We start from the raw sequence: 23,316 nt of genomic DNA on the forward strand, positions 1-23,316 counted from the left end.
ATTGCTCTGATAAACCAAGTTTGCCGACAAAACAGACGCCATTCATCGCCAAGACAAAAAAAATTCAAATTTTCAACAATAGAAAGCAAACTATATTAATATGTGACAAAAAATATCACGATTCACAAACTAACCGACCCATAAAAGGTTGAATCAAAACTACAATCTCTCCTATATATTACGATAATAGCAGAAAGGTGACCTATCAGTTAAAGAACATTAAGAGCAACAAAAAGATAATCAATAATAATGCAGAATGCGAAGAATCCAAATTACTTTAAAAACAAAGAGAACATGATTAGTATGAACTACAATAAGTTCCTTACACAATAGTCTCCGAATAAATGCAAAAACACCACAACTTCAAAACACCGTTTAGGCCTCAAAAAAACCAAAATCCTAATTAATTGAATAAACCGAAACGAGGCAAAGCAAGCACCTCAGAATCCAAGCTTGGTGCGACGCCAGTGACGGCGCTTGGCGTTGTACCTGAAAGGGGAACAGAACCGTTAGCAAGAGAAGTGAAATTGACGGAATCGTTAATCGGCGACTGAAAAAAAGGTACCTGATAGTGTTATCGGTCCTCATGCGGATCCAGTAGGGGATGGGCCTGTTCTGCCTCATCTTCTTCGCCAACTTCTTCTTGATTCTGAAGGTTTTGTGCGACGGCTGAAAAATACAACAAATCAACCAAATCAAAAAATCAAATGCCGAAACAACAACACAAACTTTATCATAGTGATTGCGATTTAGAGATTAAAGATCGTGGTTTCGACTGATAAGTAGTAAGTACCATTTTCGCTTCGTCTACAATATGCTCGACTGCGCCCAACAAACACCGATAAACGAAAACCCTACTTACGAAACCCTACTCACTCGTCACTATCTCGCCCTTCTTTTATACGTTCTATTTTCTATATTTTCTTTCTTTCTTTTTTTGCAAATTTATATTTAAAATTTAAAAAAAGAGGTAAAGTTTATATATAAATATATCGCCCTACCTATTATGATTCATTTTTTTAATTAAAATTTATTTATGTACAAAAATAATTAAAAAAATTCCATATAGGGAGAATCAGCAGTGTCAATGGATAATTTTATTTCGTAAGAGTCTTCACGGATAAATTTAAAGGAAAAAAAAACTATTTATCAAAACAAATTACAAAAATTATTTTGTAATGCTTATGATTGCACGAAATATTACAAATTTCACGGATTTTTCAATAAAAAATATTAAAAATTGAACGAAATAATGCTTATGATTTCATCAAATGTTGAAAAGGAAGATAGAAATTGTAGTCTTTTTTTTTGTTGTCTAAATTGTATTTTGTTTATTATGAAAACCAAAAAATAAAAATAAAAATAAAAATTGGTCGGTTGAGTGTAGTGGGTCGTGGGGTGGGGTCAGAGGCTTGGAGCTAACAAAAGCCATTCGGATCAGTCCAACGCTACAAGAACTCCTTAAACAGACCCAACCGAAGTATGCTTTGTTTGTATTCAGCATTGCTTAAGAAATTTCAGTTGGGCCTCTGTTGTTTTATTTAGCTCTGGATTTTGGGCTTCGTGTACTGCTTTTCAAAAAGATGAATATTCCTTCGTTGAAAAAAAAAAAGTCGGCATACAACCATTTTTTGGACTTGCAACTGCTATGATGATTTACGCAGGCCGCTATAAAAATAATTTGGGTCTTGTTAACTTTATGATACTAGTTAAATATTTTTTTTAATTGTGTTAAAACTATATTAAAAAAACTAATATATGTTAGTAATATTTTAAATAAAATACCTTATTTTAATTCTTTAATATTAGTTGATATTTATCAAATAATTTAATAATTATCACTTTTTTAAAAAGAGACAAGGAAACAAGAAGAAATAAGAGGCAAGGAATTAATAGTACGGTTGTTAAGTATTTTCATTGGCTAAAATTGAACATTTTCTCCACTGAAATATCACACTCTAAGGTCTTAGAAATCGAGAGAATGGAGTTTTGGAAACAAATATACCATAAAATTGTTTTGAAAACAATGTTTTCTTATGTTTATTTTTAAATAGTTATAGTGTCTTACACTTTTAATGGAGTTGAGGAAAAAAATTTATATAGTCTAATATCATAGTGATTCTAACTAATCAATGCTTGATCCCTCATCAAGTTGAACACATGTTAAGCATTAATTGGTCAGAATTACTATGATATCGAATCATGCAAAAATTTATCAAAGTTGAGTGGTTTACTGTAAATTTAAAAGAAAGAAACAAGAGTCGTCTCCTATGTTGTCAAATAAATACTTTCTACCCAATGAAATGCATTTAATTTAACGCACTAAATATTTAAAAATCATCAATGCATTAAATTGAAACAAATACGTATTAATTGATTATTATTTTTACTATAGGTTAAATATCACATAAAAAATAACAATAAAATAATCATTTTAAAATTATAACATTTAATGTTATAAATATATTAAATTTGAAATATTATATGATTTTTAATAAATATTTACCATACATAAATTCTTAATGTGTGTGTTGTTTGACACATGTAAAAAAATATTCATCAATTAATGTACTTAATAATATTAGTATGATTCAATTCACTTTAATATTTTTAATCAAAAACTACATAGATGCATCATCATCGTAAGAATCAAAATGTATAAATTGATACGAAGAAAAGTTATGAGAACCACAATCCAAATGTACAATTGTAACAAATGGTACGTTGTTTATCCACACTTACAAATTGCCCATTAAAAAAAATTCACGCTTATAGATTAAATTAAAGTTTTTACTCTTGAAATATAGGTTAAATTGAAGTGTTCACTCTTGCGATTGATTAGGTATTGTCCTGACGACTCCTTTTCATTGATTTAAATAAATGTCTTTTTCTACATCAAATACACTTGTTTAAAATCATTTTATTTAACATATTACAACTCGAAAAAACATTTTAAAATTTTTTCCTAAAGTATTATAATTTAAGTATTTACAATATTATTTTTTGAATTGTATAATCATTAATATTGTTTTAAAAATTGAAATTTGAATTAATAAAACAAAAGAGTTGAAAATATCCTTATATATCAACTTATAATTTATTTTCTTGAAAATGACTTATTTTGTTTGTTACTTTTCTTAAAACTTACGCATGTCACTGTTAACTTTTTTTTCCTTTTAAAATTTAAATTAATCATATATCATTAAGTATAATAAGGCACAGATAGCAACATTAATTTACATATCCTAACTTTTTAATCTACAATTTGTTTTCAAAATTTAACATAAATTAAATATATTTTTCTACCTCTTCACTGAAACAGCGTCGCACGCAATGGCTGCGAACTCTATACAAATACAGTGACAGGTACAATCCAAATCTAATAAGAAAGCTTGTCTGATTCTCTTCTTGGTTGTCATTCAATTTCAATAATACTAGTAATCATTAATCAACATCCACACTCAATTGGCTAGCAATTAAAGCTGGCTTCAAAGACTCGTCTTCACACGCACATCAAGTCACATGACAATAGGAAATTTACACAGGACTTTTCTTAGTCTTAGGAATTCCTCAATTATCGCTACTACTCCTAATTTCAAAAATTTCCCGTTACGTAAAGCCATTTTATTAGAAGCTGTCTAATAATAGGTAAGTTGAAACTATCTCGTGGTTTCTGTTGCCCAAATCTACTTAGGATATTTGAATAGACCGTTTCCATAGGCAATTCAAAGCCTTGTTGATTAATTTCCTTTTACATGCTACGAAAATTGCTGCTTAATCTTGTAATTATCTCTCAACTTTATAGTGCTTTTGACAGGTTGAAGAAGTTAGAAACCCAATAGTAAATACTGAAATATTATTTAATGTACAAACCAACACAATGGTTTGGTTGAGGTTTGCTTGCCCCCAAATTTTGGCGTTTTGCAGTTTTGTTCAGTACCCTAAGCATGTGCTTCATATTGACTAACTTATGTGGGGACAAAAACTACATCTCTAGCATAAGTTCCTTGCAATCGGGTGGATAAATAACTACATGCAACACGATAAAACAAGTTATTACTAAGCAAACAAAATTTCAACAATGAGTTTATTAAACTAATCAGCAATTGATTGGATTTCTCTTGTGTTAGTTTTTATTAGAGGCAATTAATTTGTTTGTTTTTATAAATATTATTATGATATGTCTAGATGATTATCATGTCATTACTAAATATTAAGTAGTGATAGGGTTTTTTTAATGTAAAATTTATAAATATCAAAGCTAATTAAACAAATTTAAGATTTAAATTAAATTTAATCATACTTATAACGACTAAAAATATATTTATATAATGTTATAAGAATAAATGATATAAAGATAACAGTAAGATTTATTAACGTACGTTTCATTAATTTTATTTTGACGTATTTTCTTATAGCACATTGTCACCATACTTAACTAGTGTTTGACCTAATTTATTTTAGACTTATTGAAAGGGATCGATATTTTTTTCATAAAAAAAAATTGATAGAGAAAAGATACCTAAAAGAATATACTATTCGCGAGTATTTAATATCTACTTATCATTTTTTTATTTCTAGTCCCAAAATTTAAGAACGCATTATTCGAGGAAATTTAAATTAAAAATATTTTTAAAATTTAAAAAATTATAAAATATCAACCATCTTTAATTTTAAAATTTATTTTTTCTATTTTTAAAACAGCTATTAAAGTCTAAAAAAGTTAGGTTAAACGCTACCTTGTGATAGAATACAAAATCATGAACAATATACAAGAGAATTTCTTAATTGAAGCTATTTTCATCGTAATAAGCCACAATAAAGAAAAAGATTTGAAACAAATTTTGTATGATACATATTGGAGCTGTTGAACTCTATAATATGATTATATAATGAAATGTTTGGTAGAGCTAGCATTATATTATATGAACAAATACACGTTACTGGTGGAGGAAAAATAGGAACATGCACATGGAAGTTGCATGGGACCCTTTCATGTATAGTTCACAAATTGAAAAGAGTAAAGACAGCCAAAATGGCGCGCATGGACTGCGGGCGGGTAGGGAGTGGGTCACATCATCTATTAAGGGGTTATTTACTTTCCAACTTTTTAATTTGTTTTAAAATCGGAAAATTATTTTTATATTTTTTAATAAAATATATGTTTAAAATAATTTATGTACATATTCAGCTATTTAAAATTAATTTTTTCCACAAAGGAACACTGTTTATAATTTACTTGCTTTGCCACGAAACCGCGTCAAGGCTAAAGATTGCAAAGCATATATGTTTATGCAGGAGCAACGTAAACTCGTGGAAATTTCTCTTTGACCATTAAATAGTGAATAAGAAACAAACTATATGGTCAGCTGAACATGGCCATTTGCAAATTTCATCTCTACCTGTTCATGTCATAAATGAAAATTGTTTCCGTAGGTAATTAGGTATTAACTAGTTGTCAACCTCATCTACATTCTACGGATGCATATCATTGGTCAGAAATGGAAACTTGATATTGCTTTAGGTACAAGAAAAGAATTTTTCACATACAAGACGCTAAGTGCACTGTGCAGCAAATTGCACTCCCGGTTAATGGTAAAGGCTCCATCTAGAAATGACACTTGTAGAATTTTCTTATAAGGGGATTCCGGATTAATATCATAACCCATAGTTGTAGTAGAGATACTTTGAGTGGAACAAGGGAAAAAGAAATCAGCTGCGGGTTACAAGTAAACATTCTCCATCATGGCATTTATTCATTTAGTAATAGGACCTTAGGAAAAACAATCGACACACAAGAATATGGTATATGTGCATGTATTCAAGTTAGGAATAAACACAGAAAAAGACATAGGTGTTCAATTTATTACTAGATTGATTGAGAAATTCCCATGTTATGTACTTATCTTCAAGCCACGCAGCTGACCTTGTTATTTTATAGTTAAATTCAATGGATTGTTCTTGTTGGCATGTGAAGCAGTGTGGTTTTGTGAGGAAAGAAAGAGTCCACAAATAACACGAGCATGATGCATGTCAGGATTATGGTGAAGGCAACAAACCATGGGAGGTTTAGGCTATTGATCAAACCACCATGGATAAAAATACTTGTAATACAAATTAATTAAATAGATAAACATCGCTTTTGCTCTCATCACCCATGTTATGTTTTGGGACCCATTTCACGCGTATGAATGGGGTGGGTCCTAGCCAGTTTTATATATATCACTTTCTTGACCTTTTGTGCAAATCAATTTGATGTTAGCTGGAAACCAAAATAGAGCTTCCCTTAAAAAATAACAGTTAAAAAAAAATTAAAGATAAGAGACATAGATAGGGTTATTTATAAAGCTCCTAATCTTTCAATCCTTGACATACATGCTACTTGTTCTTTTGTCCCCCTTCTATTCTTTTTTCCTGTCCTTTTTTTCTTTTCCTTGTTACTGACTGTTATTGCTTTTCTTTTCCTTAAGCTTAGAAAGAAACAAAAAGCACAACTGTACTGAAAACTCGAAAGTATAATAGTTTTACCTTTTAATCCTTGGATGGCTTTGTAAGCCAACTTAAAACTGAGCTAGAAAGATTCTTCAATACTAGTGATTCTTCATGAAGAAAATAATAATAGCGAAACATTGACCATCATCTTAATTGTTGTTACACGTGGCACACAGACAGGAGAACACCACCCTCTGCAGAATGGACCCCATCATTTTCCCATTCAAATAAGGTGTTTTTGCCGTTAGTAGTTTAGCACATGGAACTGGTCACAGATGGGATGGGTGTGACCAAAATTACCTCTTTAGTTCATTAAATGACACGAACATATTCAATTGTAAAACAATTCAAAAGGGGTTTTCTCTGTACCCCATAAGACAAAAATAACCATGCAATAATTCCCACTCACAATTCACAAGTAACCGCTTCATTTTCAGCAGGAAGAAAGGAGAGTGGTGTGTTTGCTTCATTTACCTAGTAATTTTTTCCCTGTTTGAATTATCTTTTTGGACTTTTAATGTTTTATTTTTGTTTAGAGAAGCATTAAAAAATATATCTTGTATGATTTTCTAATTTATTCAGCTTACCATGTAGCATGGTGAATGAACTATGGGCACGTGGGGGAATAGTAGCTAAGAACATGGGCCGTTAACAACCAAAATCGTGAAATACTGCTTTTGATATCCTCACTCATATCAATTAGATAGCCCCACATGCTTCTGGTTCCCTTTCAAGCATCCTAAGCACTTCAAATCAATTCAAAACGAAACTATCAAACTTTAATTGCTTGATAGTTAACAAAAGCTCCATGACATATACCACTAGTAAAAATTCACTGTTTTGTTGAGTAAAATGCTACATATTGTTTATAAATTGTCCCAAGTACCGATACTTCGTTTCCATGACTAGTACATTGTCATTTTGATGCCTTCATCTCCCCACAGATAATAAAGAAAAGAGGAGAGGGTTTTTGTTGCTCTCATGTGTTAGAGCTATGGTCATAATAATGAAGGAGAATTGATCAAATGATTTGATATGTAAGGGTAATTATGAATGTCCAAGAATCTATTATCTTAAACCGATGTGTCCCAACTTTGGGATTGACCCGATTATAAAATATTCACTATACAGTGATACTAACATATAGATGCAGAAAATGCAATGGTAAACAGTTGCAACAAATGGTCCTTATCTTGGTCGCCAAATGGTCGAGACCAAGGTCTAAAATATGATATTATCCGTTAAAAAGTTACATAGAGGCTCCAATTGCTTAAAAAGAAATTTTCATTAAGGCCATTTGTGCTTTCTATATATTAGGGAATGATATGTTCAAAGATCTAGTAGTTCAAACTTCGCGCAAGAGAGGACTACAAACTAGTCATTATCCACAAATTGCTCCCTACCAATCAGTTTTCACATGAGCAGAATCTGCGAAGTCTTTGAATATTAGATTTTTCTTGGCGTCAAAAAGGGTTGCAAAGAAACAAAAATTAACATTAACAAATATATCTCTGTACACTATATACATATATTTTGAAAGAATAGTACCCATCATAGATTGAAAGACATGTGAACTGTTTCTTGAAACACTTAAATCAATAATCATGGCTTGCAAATTGCAATACAGCCAAGTTATAGCTGATAGGTAAAGAAAAAGAAGGTAAGACCTCAAAAATCCCTCTGTGGGACCCCTTATGCTTAAATTGGTGCCAGATTGTTTAGAAAAAGTGTCACATACAGAACAAGCTCAACTACAAAAACCCACCCTCTCTTCCTCCTCCTCCTCCCTCTAGTTGGTACCACAACTCTCCATCACAACATTTTCTCTAACACTTTCTGAAAAGAATAAGTTCTTTTCCCTAACATGGCCAGACCACAACAGCGATACCGAGGTGTCCGACAAAGGCATTGGGGCTCTTGGGTCTCTGAAATTAGACACCCTATATTGTAAGTGCCCCTTTAGAAGCATATTCATTATATGAACAAAACATATCACGTCTTCCTAAACAGCATTGCATTACAAGATACATATCAATCAATGCATCATTATATAATTTTCTTATTAAAATTGTGTTAATAATAATTTTTTAATAGCACTGTTTTATTTTTAAATTCTTAAGTAGTTCCTTAACAACATTTATTAACATTTGCCAAAATCAAAATGAAATAAACGTTTCCTTTTTTGTGTGTGCAGGAAAACTAGGATATGGCTAGGTACTTTTGAAACTGCTGAGGATGCTGCTAGAGCATACGATGAAGCAGCGAGGTTAATGTGTGGTACAAGAGCAAGAACAAACTTCCCTTACAACCCCAATGCGTCTCAGTCATCATCTTCAAAGCTTCTCTCAGCAACTTTAACTGCTAAACTGCATAGGTGTTACATGGCTTCGTTGCAAATGACAAGGCCATCACTGCCAGAGCCTCAGAGAGTGGATTCACCCAATGTCATCTCCACTAGCAACTTTGCCATGAAAAGCAGCGAAACTGACACAATGTTGCCACAGAAGAGACAACAAGAGGAGCAAGAATCAGAGGGGAATTGGGTTTTCAAGAAGGTTAAGGTGGAAAGTTCTCAGCAGTTCAAGCCTCTTGAAGAAGATCACATAGAGCAAATGATAGAGGAGCTTCTTCATTATGGGTCCATTGAGCTCTATTCTGTCATTCCACCACAGGCTCTTTGATTCATGAGACACTTTTTAGTCTTTGACTTTGAACATTTTGCTGCTTCACATTCTTATTCTGCTAATTTAACTAATTCTCTACAACAATTTAAGTGTTTTAGCTCTTCTCTAGGTCCTAGATATGTTCTAAGTGACCCATTGGACAATGTTCTATGTACAGCCAATCATGTTGTAGTCTGTGAAATTATGCGTGTTTCCCGGCTCTTTGTTCTTAAATTAAGATAATGACATCTGCAATTTGCAGTTCTAGTTGCAGAGTTAGTAGCAAGTTGAGTTGAATAAATTTTGATGAAATTAATTGAGTCTTTAAATATAATGAAAAGTAATACACAAATTAATTTAAATCACGCTTCTTTTATTAAAAGGTTTGAGAATTAATTTTTAACTTTAAAACAAACAATTCCTTCCTGTCTTGTCTGAAATGTAAGGCAGGTTTGTCAAAAGGGCACGGTTTTTAATATAACTGGCTAGAACCCTTTATTTCAAAGATTGTAGAACCTTGCTCTTAATTCTGACACAAGTATTTGAAAAAACAAAATCCTTTGAATTTGATTATACTGAAACAAAATAACTTGTCCCTCGTCGCTACTGCAATCTAAATAAAGATAACCCCTTTCACATATTATGTTCTGGGAACCAATCACCCTGCAGTCCTATTTTTCACTCTGCACTATTGAAGTAACTGCCAATCGTGGAGACACTTCGTTACAGGGGATTCTAACCCAATTGCCAGGGGTAATCTAACAAGTGACTCAATGTGTAAATTATATATATATATATATATATATATATATATATATATATATACGAGAGATTAAATTATATCAACATAAAATCCTAAGTTATATTCATTCTTGTTTAATAATTTTAATTGAATAAGCGGTAAATTATTTTAATAATTTCTATAGAAGAAGTTGATTTATTTTTTATCCTAATTTTTTTTATTAAGATGTGTCTACAAATTTATCTAAACATAATATTTATTATAAAATCATCTATTAGATTAAAAATTCTGATAACATAAATCATATATGCAAAATTTGAGATTGATTAAAAATTATTTAATATTTTATTTATATACATCAAAATTAACTTAATATATACTTTTAAAATTTATAAAAACAAAGACTTTTTAATAAAAATTTTATAAATATTCGATTATGAAAAAATTTAATATAAATAATTTAGATAATATATAGTTATAATTTAATAACTTAATTAATAAAAAAAATTATATTAAATTATTAAACAAAGAGTGAGAGTAACATATACCCACTTAATTTAATCATTTCTCTCCCTTTGAGTGAACAAACCCCCGATCCAGCCAAGGAAACAACGTTGAGAATCATGACACAGGATATTCAATTGTTCTCCATGGGTATGTTCGTGAAACAACATGGTTTTGACATGCTGCGGGAAATATATGATTAGTGTTGCGGTGTTGGATGGAATATGGAAAAAAAAATAAAAAATAGAACATCTTTTTACTTTGTTGGCCATTGTTGCTTTTAGAGAGAATGGACACTGAATAAGATTGAGTGGATGTTCTAATGATTTGTTTAAGGGCCCATTTGTATCTCAAAAAACCTTTCAATTTTCATCTTTTCTCCAAATCTTACCTCTCTGGCTCACACTTCCTTTCATATTTTTCCTCCCCACTAATGCATCAACCCACAATATTTTTAGAAACTCATAGCATCTTCTTGAAAAATTTCGTGGTCCCTGCGGAATTTAGCATATCAATATTAATCATTCTTTTTAATTCATCATGGTCACATGTCAATTAACAATTAGATACTAATTTTACTATGTTTCATGGAGAGATTTAAATTTTAAAAAGAGTTTTTATTTCTTATATTTTGCTGAGAAAAAGCATCTACACCGAAACTTAGAAGTGTATTATGTTTGTTTTTTGTTTTCAAAAACAGTTTTTTTTAATGTAAAAATAAAATAAATTTGTTTGTTAACATAAGTTTTATTTTCATTTTTTAAATAACAGTTTTTTAAAATTGTTTTAAAATATAATTTTTAAAAATTAAAACAGAAACAAAGCCCTGTTTAAAACTTTTGTGTGTCAAAAAAGCGATCCTAGTTCCTGTTTCTGTTGCTGTGCTGCTTCAGTTGAAGGGATTGTGTGTCAAGAAACTTTGATGGTGATTAAACACAAACAGGAAAACGATAGTGGTTTCAAAATCACTGAATCAGTTTAGTAATCCTGAAAAGGAGGCATTGTTTTCAGTTTGTGAAAAATCGTTCGATAGGTATGGATTTTTACATCCATGTATTTCAACAGGGAATATGTCGTTTTCATGCCACATCTACTGCAAACTTAATCAACTTTCAGCTGTGTGAAATTTATTATATACCACCCAAATCATCTTTGATAACTTCATGTCAGCTAAAGATTCATTAACTTCAGATTTTATTCAGTTCAGTTGAACACAATTATTAGACAATTCTAGAGCTGTCACAAGTGCAACTCAAAACTCACAATAATTAAGCTTTAATGTAATTGCTCACGAAGCTGTTGTGTGGTCTAGAGCAACCAACAACAGCAAAATTATAAGGTGATTATTATTATATTCTATCCAAAATTGAGTATCAGCTGGCCAATTGACATGATTTTTAAATTTTCCTTTTTCTTGGTGACTGGTAAGATTTTATTTTGCACCGGATAAAATGAACAAAATCACATGCTCAACTTGACCTACTGGGATTACAAAACTGTGACTGATGGTTTCTAGATTTATTTTATTTCCATACTTCCAATATTTGATATATATTCAAGTATAACAGTTAGAAATATAGTCTGTTTCTAGCTATTAGTTTAAATTTTAGATTTATTTCAGGGTATTCTTGTATTCTGGCCTCACAAGGTTCAAGAATTTGTGGGGGGTTTGTGTGTTTCGGTGTCCCATCTCTATCAGTGAAACTTCATGATTGTTCACCTGCTTTGGAATTGATTTTGTTCCCCACATCCATCAAATAATAAAGTTGTTTTAGTCTCATTATTTTGTTTCACTTTTGAGTCAGTAAAGTTAGTTAAATCATATCATCTTAGTGAGTTTCCCATTATTAACAGTTTGAATCTTGTGACATGGAGTAGCACTTTAAGGTTTACCTGACCCTCCACATTCCTCATTTTAGCGTACATATGCAAGTCCAACAATTACTAAACTGGGGTCAAATTTACTTTCCCTATCTGAGATGAACAGAGAATGAACCAAAGGATAAAATGCTTTATGGCATCTATTATATAGGAATTCCTGCTGATTAGTTTAGTTACTTAGACGGTGGATGAGTCCATGCTTGAATTGGACGCATGATGGCACTTTGAGTTGTCATCATTACTGCTATTTTTAAGTGTATATTTTATAACTGAAGTGAATTTCTCACGTCAGAAACAGTGGAAAATATTTTTTTAGACTAGTTCTAAAGAGTGATCTTGATTTCATGACTATATAGAATTCATCACCGTGTTGGGCAGGTATTTTGGCCTGAACTCATGGCAAGAAGACTAGACAACAATGAAAAAAGTCCCAGATTCAATCTCAAAGTTTGAGGGAATTATGGATGTTTGTTCACATGAAGCATACTCATTATGAATAAAAAATATGGTATCTTCCTTTTAGCTAATTTCATGTACCTCCCAATTTACAATGCTAACGGCAACCGTTTAATCTACATTTTGAAAGTTAAAGCTAGGCTCTTCATATTGCCTTTCCCACTAGTGGACCTAATCATTTTTTTCTTGGTGGTGGAAACCTAATTAGAATTTTATTCTAGGCTCGTAGTTAATAACAACAACATAAGAAAAAAAAAAGAGTTCTTCATAAGGATTCCTTATAGTTGGAAACGATGTCACGGTACAAATTTTCATTTGAAGGCATTCCACAAAGTTGGAAACAAAGTACTTGAAAAAGGAAAGATAGGTAAACCGGTGAAGGAGTCAAAGATGAAATCTACCGAAGAATAAAAAGCAGTCAAAACCAATCATGCTGCATCCAATCATGGTGTATATATAGAATCTTTGGTAGAAATGCTATGTGAGGAACAATCATACATGACCTTGTACCCAACCTTTTCTTCCCTCCCCAAATTTACAAGATTAGTTTGATTTGGTAAAGGGTCTATTATTTGTTTTTTAGGTACCTTGGATCAGGTGAGCATGCATAAATCCAAAAGGGATAAAGATTTTGCTGGAAGAGAAAGAAAGAAAAAAAAAGGTTGGTGGCCTACTCTGCTGAAAAGCCAAAACACTTTCAACGAGCAGTTTTGGAGCATAACAAGCCTTTTTTTTTATTTAGTTGAGTGGAAGATGATATTTTAGTTTGCAGCACACAATGACAAGAAACACACCATGATCAACATCAATGTATATACCAAGACATTTGGTATTAGGCTTACAAATACAGGACATGTCTCAAATTTCCGATACTTGTCCTTCCCTTTCCCTTCACATGGTCAAGTGCATGTGCACACTTTGTGATCCACATGCTCCTTCTCTTAACCTCAGCAAACAGACAAGGTCACTTGGGTCCACCTCATATACATAATTTTTGTTGGTACTATAATGGAAAATAAATAAATATAAAGAGTACTAAACTGTTGTCATAAATTTGCAAGCATATTTCCTAACAAAGTATATTGGACTGGAGCATTTGAGTAAATTTATAGACAAGTTCTCAAAGAAAAAAAATTTAAGTATAGAACATAATAAAACTTATTTCATAAATTAGAAATAATTTATGATTCTCCGTTTTTTTTAAAAAATCTCATAAATAATTTTTTTAAACAAGATAAAAAAAATTTAACTTTAAAAGATAAATTTTATTATTTTTTAAATTATTTATTTTCTCTTATAAAGACTTTATTTCAAAATTTACTCATACTTAAACCTCATTGATTTTCAAATCCCTCTATTTTTGTATGCTTGCTGCTTAGCTCTCCCAACAGACAAAACAATTCTACCTTTATGCTTCCTAGTTGCTCTCTTTTAAAAACTTATGACTATTAAACTATGGATAAACGTTATTGATCACATTTCTATAATGCCAATTTATATTTTAACCTTTCTTTACAATGTAATTTTGTCAATGAAACTTGTGCTCTCACAGCGATAGTGTGTATCGTGAGATTTCACGTTTTTGAAAATTGTCAAACTAATAATTAAACTATTAAAAATGATTTTGACATTGAAAAGCACGACTTTGACAAGAGGGAGTGAAGAAAAGATTTGAAAATGTGACAACTTAAATCATATATTTTATTTTAATTTAAAAAATAAATAAATTGTATATAACGTGTTAAAGATTACTATACTATTCAGATTCCTCATAAAAAGCAATAGCAATAGAAATTAACCACCCAGACATAGTTAAATGTTGTTTTTGAAACAGTCATTATTAAAGTGTTATTTTTATATTTTAAGGTGTATCACTCTAAAATATTTATTGTTACTGTTATTTAAATAACTTTTTTAAGTATGTTTTTATATAATTCCACACACACACATATATATTAAAAAATAATGACAATAGAGACTGCTCTATTTCTAATTATATATTTAGAAAGATAAGTGTTATTTAGTGGCTTCTTGTTAATGAGTATTTGAGTAAAAGGTATGGGCAATTATCATTGAGAAACAGCCCATTAATTATACCTATCGATAGCTAAAATCATAATTTCTCATTAGTGTGTCTTGACCAAAATAAATAAAAAAATAAGTGTGTGTTTTAAAAGAAAGATGTTATGATAAGACACATGTTATCTAATGATTTACAAATGAAATGTATACGAATATACAAGGAAAATATACGTGCAACTATCATTACTCTTTCTTTTGTTTTGTTTTTGGTCATCAACTACCCTTACTCGTCTTAGATGTTTTCGTCAATACAATTGCACCTTTTTTTCAGTCAACTAGTAAAATGAATTGCACGTGGCAGTCAAAATTTTCTAGACCCAAAGCTAATTCACTTAAACATTGGCCCATTACATTCAACGCACAAGATACTGTTAGGCCATTTCAAAGAAAGCCCAACTCACTCACCTGCGGGCCTTAATTTGTTGGGCGAAAGAATTTCATTAATTATTTAGAGTATGTTTGTTTTTATTTTAAAATTTTTTTTAGTGTATCTTAAGGTGTTTTTATGTTATTTTTAATTAAAATTAGAATTTAATTTTAAAATTTAATTTTATTTTTTAATATCAATCTTTATTATGATGAAATTTTAATTTTATTTAAAATAGAAAAGATTGAATTTAGAATACTATATTTAAGTTTTGTTTCATCAATGAATACACAATTATTGTGTAGAAATGCGTCTTTTCCATTTCTTTTCCCATTTTTAAAACACATTGTGAGCGTGTGTAGAATCTAAAATAGATTTGAACTTTGTATTTTACGACAGCATTTTCAACTCTAAGCCTTTTCGTTTTTTTTTTTTGTCAGGAACTGTAAATCTCTTGTCTTGGACCAAATTAAAAGGTCTGGATTAGGTTGGGCCAGGTTTTCAGTCTAGGGTTTATAGTCTTATCCAAAACAAAGCAGCCCATAAGATGTGGATCACAAGAATAAAGACACAATCCATTATAAGTCACTTTAGTAAAGCTAGAGTGATTGGAGTGAAGGCGGGGAGTGTTATCTATCCCTATTCGTCACTTTATTATTCTTTTTTTTTTTTTTTTTTATTCTCATCTTCAATCCTTATTTCTCTAAATGTACTAGTAGAATTCTTGATATTACAAACAATAAAATTTCAGAAGATAAAAAATGTAAGTATATTCAACGAGTTTATTTTTTGTTAACAGTTTAAATAGTAAAAGAAATAAATTAATATATTAATTATATCAAGTAAAAGATGAAGAATACATTTACATTAGTTGTTAAAAACAGACTTAAAAGTCATTTATATATGTATATATATAAGCATAAATAATTAAAAATAGTTTTATCATTTTTAATATACATGGCAAAAAGTATGACCTTCCTCTCTATTTTTAAAGTTTTTGGTAGATTTTTTATTATTATTTTCACAAAAAGAAAACCCAAAATCATGGTCTTAAATCGGACAGTCCTCACAAGAGACAGTAATTAGCTGTAATTGATGTATACTAATGTTGAAAACTAAATTAATTAGTAATTACTAAAGTATGAACTTAAATTAGAACAAATAAAAGCTAAACATCAATCAATACTTTTTATAAAATTTAAAATATTTAATACTTTAAATATTAAAGAAACGAACAGAAAAAATGATTAAATTGGTGTTTTATCCTTGGTTTTGTTTAAACCAAAAAAATTGAGTCACTCCACAACTAGGTGCCAGAAAGTTGTCTTCTTATATGCATGTGGTAATAATATAAATATCACACATTTAACTTCGTCTTGATTAGGTTGACCCAAAAGAAAAATAAAACTTCATATTGATTAGGCAGCGTGTAGACCTGTTGGATAGTTTGACCCGCGTGGTCAATTATTCAGCTCAAATAAAGTAATCAACCTTCTATACAATTTCTCTAATCAAAATTTTTAACATGCTTAAAAGAATGCATAATAAATATTTATTAAAAATTATAAGATTTAACATATGAAAAATCATATAATAATATTAAATATTATAATTTATTAAATTTTTAAAATCCACAAATGAATTTTTTCTTTAATAATCGCTTTCCAAAATAACAACAGAACTCCTCATGCGTTTACTTTGACTGTTGGTCTTCTATTTCTGCATACCAAGTACGTGCGAAGACTATCTCCAAGGTTTCCCCAACATGAACATGTTAAACTTTTCAAATTTGAAGGCCATATTATATTCGCTCAAATGATTAAACGATTGTGTCCTTGCTAAAAAAATAAGAAATAAAATATATTGAAAATAATGATATTAATTACGAAAGAATATAGAGCAGTTATAATTTTAAAAGCTAAAAATAATGGCACGATTCTTTTCTTACAAATCATACGCTGTTATTATTAGCTTATTAAACCAGAACTTTTAAATTAGTAACTTTTTATAATCTCAAACCATATACTTTTAGTTTTTAGTTTCAGTCAAATAAAATAATTGATTAACTTATAAGAGATAGAGTTATCTAAAGAAACACGCATTAAGCAATTTATTTACAGAAATTAGTAGTTGGTTGCACCATGCAAAAGTAGACTTGTGACTTCAAACATGGATTCGAGCAATTAACGTCTTTTCATCTAATTGTGACTTCAAATGTATGAAAATTTATTGTTTTAAATGCGTAGGAGACTTTGTATTGTGGATTGAATTATTCCCCGTACTCTCTTTCAATAATATCTCTTTGTTAAAACCACCTTTTTAATAAATATCACTTTTAAAGGTTAACATCAAATACAATTATTATGACATGTTAGAATGTACATAAATTTTGCTCATACTAATAATAGCAGCCCTATACTGTCACAGAACAAAAATTAAACTATATCTATATTAGAACTCTGTAAGTAATTACATAGAAGTGGAGTTAGACCGCAAAAGAAGTGGGTTTGATCAAGTCTGTACTGATTCGTTGCAGTAAATAGATTATTGACGAGGGAATGTAGCAAGCAAATGGTGGGTTTTTAGATTGAACAAATGAATACCCCCAGCAAGCTCACTGCTCATAGACTCGATTAAATTAAATGAGGGCTGTACGAAACAAGCATACGGCACGACAATTTTGCATAATCGCATGATCGAAGATATTAATTGCTGAATATATTGGCTTCCCTATCATGGCTTTTCTCGTTGCTGTAATGGAGCGTAAACAAGACACAGTCGTGAGTCACGATGTTTTCTTAGGTCAAAGTCATCGTTCCATATCTTATTAAAATATTTTTTCAAAACGGTTAGTGAATCTATGCAAGCATATAAAGTATGTTTTAGAAATTAGATCTTTCTTTCATTCTCCTACACTCTTGCAAGTTAACCCTTATGAAAAAGTATGCAGTCAAAGTGTATTAAGAGTAAATAGATAATCTTTACTTTATACAATAATGGCAACCCTAATTTTTACTCATGACAATGCTTTAGGTTACTTGACTCTATTATTATTTTAACACACACTTACTATTGAATTTTAATTCAATAAACATTTATAAAGAATATATATATATATATATATATATATATATATGATATTTTTTTTAACACAATGAATCATTATAATTACATGGACTCATTAAAAAATTCAAACTATATGTATTTAACACACACATATATATAGAACTAATTCTACCAATTAATCGAAATAATTCAAAAAATTTAACAAGTAATCTAACTCGTAAAAATGTTTTACTTATTTTATTAACAAAGTTTGAGGCAAAGATAAAGTTTTTACATATTCAATTTGGTAGTATATATGTAAGTCGACTCATACTTATATATAAAGATTAAAAAAAAGTGTGTTTTTACAAGGTTGACTCATTCAACCCATTAAAAGTGATGGATTGGATTCGATTTTTTACAGCTACCTAACTTATTCAATTTTAGTTTGTCCATGGTAAGACAAGTTGGTTTATAAGGCTTCAAAAAGTACAAGTTATACTTATTAATTAAATTTTATTAACATAAATTTGTTAATTTAATATATTTTTTATATATTTTTTTATTAAATTTTCTTATAATTTATTTTTAGTAGTTTAATCTAATTTGTTATCCCACTCTTAAATGAGTTTAGCTGGTATTTTACTCTATTTTTAAAATAGAATGACATAAACTTATTCATTTTTAACGGAGTTTAAGGGGACAAATTCACCTGATGCCATCTCTACTAATTATATAAAATTATTTTTTAAAAATAATGACAATAATAATATTACTTTTAATTTTATATATGTTAACAGTTAATTTTATTTACTATTTAACAAAATTATTTTTAACTGAATGTACGAAAAAGGAATCTATCAATTTCAAATTTTAAACTAGTTTTTTGAGTCCAAAAATCTAATTAAAATAATACATAGTTCGTGATCTTTAAAATGAAACAAAGCTTTAGCAAAAGCGTATATATATGTTTGATTTTTAAGGATTCTTCTAAGTTAATTTTTCTAATTGGCAGCTAATTGTCTTTTCCTCCTCAGTTGTAGTTTAAAGCTGAGCCCCGCTTTTATTTTATTTTATTTTTTGGGTCGTTTCCTCGGATTAAGTTTATTCGCTTATGTATCTTCCTCATTGCCGTCTTTTATTTAGGCATCTTATAAGCTTTAAAAGAGAAATGTTTCTGTTAGTTTTCTAACGAAGAAAATAAATTCCCACTTTCAATTTAAATGAAAAAGATCATAAGAGAATGGTCTATATTGACATTAATTGACTCTGCGAAATAGAGAGAATATACAATAAAAGCTAACAATTGACAAATGAGTCATACATAGGTTTATGCGGTCCAATACCTTAGTCCTTGGCTGTTTTTGTTGCTCGGGGAGGATTTGGTGCATAGGAACGCGCATGATTTTTTACTCCATGTTTGGTAATAAGTTTCGAGTTTGGATGTTGAGAACAAACTGGCCTTTTGTTTTTTATAATTGATGAAAATTCAGCCACTATGTCCATTTATCTACATATACAACTTGCATTGCATTACCGTTGCACGCATCAAATTTGGCAGAGACGAATTGTGCATGTGAATTATCAGAATCTTCATCAATGTTATTTTGGATTAGTGAAATAGAGTGTGGTGTATAAATATAATGAAGTGGAGCCAATTTTTTTTATGTTCACATCAAAGATACTCGTTTTATACATATGAAGAAAGTATTAAAATGAATATAACTTTTCTTAACATTTTTTTATACATACAATGAAGAATTGAATCTTAGAGACTCGATTATTTGCTATTAGTTTTAAGCCTTGTTAATGTGGAGTAAATATTTTAGCATGAAAATAAGTGTGTAATTCTTTTATTGTTTAGAACAATGGCAGCATATAAGCTGATTAAAATATTTTAAATATGAAAATAGTTATTACAAGAAAAGAACAGCGACATTTTCTCTTATTAACTATATAATTTCCTTCGCCTTAAAGTCACAAAATTCGTCTCAACTAATTATGTTCACAATTCACATTAAAAGTGTATAATGTGAACAAATTTCGTTGCTGACATTTCTAGAAGTGTATATAATAAAGATAACTTTGAGTTTTTTAATTAAAAATAAAGTAAGAAATAATTATAAAACAAACTTAAAATAACAATATTTACAAACTACCGGAGGTTAGTTGAGTTAAATAAGGTGAGATTTTACAACTAATTAATTAATAAGCGACCTTCATTTGATATTTTAAAGTAAAATAAATGTAATTATTCTATAAATACATTTTAAGTAGGGTGAAATTTCTTCTTTTAGAATGGGACATTGTCCTTCACTAGAAAAAATAAGGATATTCACAAGCTATACATTTGGACTCTCCCACTTTGACCTTTCACCTTAAAAATTTCCTCCAAACAATTACTATATTAGTTATTTCCTTCGATCTACCTATTACTAGCCATCGCACTGCATTGAGCTCGATCATATTCGCCCTAACGCTGATATTCATATAATATTACCTGTTGCTGACCCATTAATTACTTGGACAAGACTTGCTTCTCTTGAAGGTGAATAAAATTATGTAGGTACGAAACCTCCATATGTTAATGTCAATAATGAACATGAAAGAATACAGATGAACTGAATTTAACAACGTTAAAGAAACCAAATTCATCATAAAATAAAAATCTTAAAACTATTAAATTGTTGTTTATATTTTTATGATGTAAAATATTTTCAATCATACTTGACTTCAACGTAGTTATGATAGGAGCGGATTGTATTAAACCTAAAGTTGTGATGAAGAAATGAACCAGCTGGCTTTGAAGACAACCTATAAAGCATGATGTAGCCAATAAAGAATGCTTTGTCTCTAACGTGGGTCATTCAAATTAAAAGATGTTCCACCACCCGGATAAGTTTATTCCCACCCCTTTCACATTTCGTTAGTGATGTGGGAATTTATAGACACTGGGATTGAATCCATTGCTGATTAACGATATTAATCAAGCAAAATGGGGCCACCCTTGTTTGTTGATTTGGAACCCCGTCACACTGAATAACGAGAGTGTGTGACAGATACACAATTATCGCTCGCTCCACTAGCTTGTGTAAACAGCACTACACTTTGTTAAATTAAATTGGATAAAATATTTTTTATTATAATTTTGATAATTTTAGATTATAAAAATAATATTTAACGATAGTGAGATAATGTTAGAAATTTCTAAACATAGAAAAAGGGCAAAAGAAGAACTCTAATAAGATAATAATGATAAAAATAATTTAATAAACATTCACCTAATAGTATTTTTATTTTTTTAAATAATTTAATAAACATTCCTAAATGTCTATAGATTTAGAATAAATGAAATTGAATTTGTTAAATTTTTTATTAAATTGGGTCAATCTAGGTCGTTGTGTGTTAGAGAGAATGAAAAAGCTTTTAATAATGGTAAAAAGTTATAAAGATAATTGTTTCAACCTATATCTTTCTAGTTTTTATTAAAAGGATGCAATCAAAGATAGAGAAGAATTGTTATATTTGGAGGGACGATAACAATTCTAAATTATTATTATTATTATCAAAACTGTTATCTTTGGCCGTTATTTCTTATACATCCGATTTCACGTCTAGCTGTGATGACTACACATTGCATATATTGGTTCAAAGATTGGTGAAGCAAAGAATGGTTCAAATTATAAAGGAATAGTTAAATTTTAAATTGAGTTTCTTTTCTTCCTTTGCAATAAAATAAAATAAAATAAAGTAAAGTGAACCCACAATGATTGTTTACCATGCATTATCATTAACACTAGTCCCAAAAGCCATGTTTTCTTTTAATTTCATCATGCAAGCAATTAATCAAAGATTCAAAGGAATCAAACCAAACCGCAAAAAGGCAATGAATAGAACCATAGCCAACCACATGGGAGTGTGAATCATCATCCTATATCAAACCGAATCACCAGTGCACAAGCCCTTCAAGATTTGAAAATTTTTAAGTCGAAACACGTGGAAAAATGATCAATTGTAGTTTTAGAGGGAAAAAAAATTAAGGTGCTTTAAATAGTTAGAGTAAGGCGAAAAGAACATGCTAACAAATTTTATGAACTGAGCAATAGATTGGAAAACAAATTATATCAGAACTTTATTATGGTTTCTTCTCTTTTCTTTTCTTTGTCCCGCATTTTGATACGTTCTCCTTCAAACGTTTTTATGTTTTCCTCCTTTCTTGATTACTAATAGGTAAGAGTGTGTAAAAAATCCAAATTTAATGATCCAGTCTATAACCAAAATAATTTAAATTTAATTTTTTTTATAAATTAGACATTCAGCCCATTTTTTTTCTGGTTAAGATAAATGTTAGATTTGATTTAATAAAACCGATTTTCATGCTTCAGTGGTAGTTCACTCAAGTGCCGTTCTGCGAATTAGTTTGGTAAAGTTACGATCTTCGTTTTGTTAAATTGCTGCTTCTAGAATATAATGTTTTTTCCTTTTCTCTGTTTGTATTACTTATATATATATATTAATAAATTTTATATCTTATAATAATATTTTCAAAATATTAATTTGTAATATTTGTTTACGGTGAAAAATGTTAATTTGTAAACAAATAATCCAAGAGCAATTTGGAGACTGAATTTAGGTTCTCTTAAGTTTTTTTAAGTGTATTGTTAATGTAACCCTAAAATTGACGTCGTAAAATAAACGATTTATAGCAGGAATAGTAAAATTATAGAATACAAACACGTATTAAACTGAACGTAAATGCTGACAGTATATCAATAAGAACCAAATTGCATGAACAAAAGACGTAAAACAAACTAGAAAAGTAAAATGCAGAACGGTAAATGTGTAAGAAAATAAACACGGCTTCTTAGCAACAACGAACAACGGCAACCGTGTGTTTCCGAGGAGCTAGTGTCTAGCGTGATGCAGGGTTTCAACGTGTAGAGATTTTTAAGCGCGGTGTCTTGGTGCAAAAAGCCATCCCCTAGAAAGTGAAGCTTTGATGTATTTATAGGCAAGGGAAACCACAATCGTTCTCCTTTTTTTTAGGACACTTTTCAGTAACTGCCTTCAATTGCTGCCCATTA

General features: G+C 29.8%; 2 protein-coding genes across 2 annotated transcripts; one reads left to right on the plus strand and one right to left on the minus strand.

The window, feature by feature from the left end:
• Positions 1 to 259: 259 nt before the first annotated feature.
• Positions 260 to 912, minus strand: LOC113865743 (60S ribosomal protein L39). The gene is made up of 3 exons (XM_027500473.1): positions 794 to 912; positions 566 to 669; positions 260 to 489 (listed from the first exon to the last, which is right to left on the minus strand). Exons 1-3 carry the CDS (start codon positions 794 to 796, stop codon positions 441 to 443), a joined length of 156 nt encoding a protein of 51 aa, XP_027356274.1. The 5' UTR covers positions 797 to 912; the 3' UTR covers positions 260 to 440.
• A 7,406-nt stretch (positions 913 to 8,318) lies between these two features.
• LOC113865929 (protein PPLZ02-like) lies at positions 8,319 to 9,173 on the plus strand. Its single transcript, XM_027500743.1, has 2 exons — positions 8,319 to 8,439; positions 8,687 to 9,173. The coding sequence occupies exons 1-2, from the start codon at positions 8,357 to 8,359 to the stop codon at positions 9,171 to 9,173; spliced, it is 570 nt and encodes a 189-aa protein (XP_027356544.1). The 5' UTR covers positions 8,319 to 8,356.
• The last annotated feature ends 14,143 nt before the right edge of the window (positions 9,174 to 23,316 follow it).

This window comes from Abrus precatorius, unplaced genomic scaffold (genome assembly GCF_003935025.1).
Source record: "Abrus precatorius isolate BTA unplaced genomic scaffold, Abrus_2018 Scaffold4, whole genome shotgun sequence".
NCBI lineage: Eukaryota > Viridiplantae > Streptophyta > Magnoliopsida > Fabales > Fabaceae > Abrus > Abrus precatorius.

Excerpts from the sequence above, each read along its gene's own strand:
- LOC113865743 (XM_027500473.1), bottom strand. Across the intron at positions 490-565 it reads AGGACCGATAACACTATCAG|GTACAACGCCAAGCGCCGTC; the intron begins GTACCTTTTTTT and ends TTCCCCTTTCAG.
- LOC113865929 (XM_027500743.1), top strand. The coding sequence starts at position 8,357 with ATGGCCAGACCACAACAGCGATACCGAGGTGTCCGACAAAGGCATTGG. Across the intron at positions 8,440-8,686 it reads GAAATTAGACACCCTATATT|GAAAACTAGGATATGGCTAG; the intron begins GTAAGTGCCCCT and ends TTGTGTGTGCAG.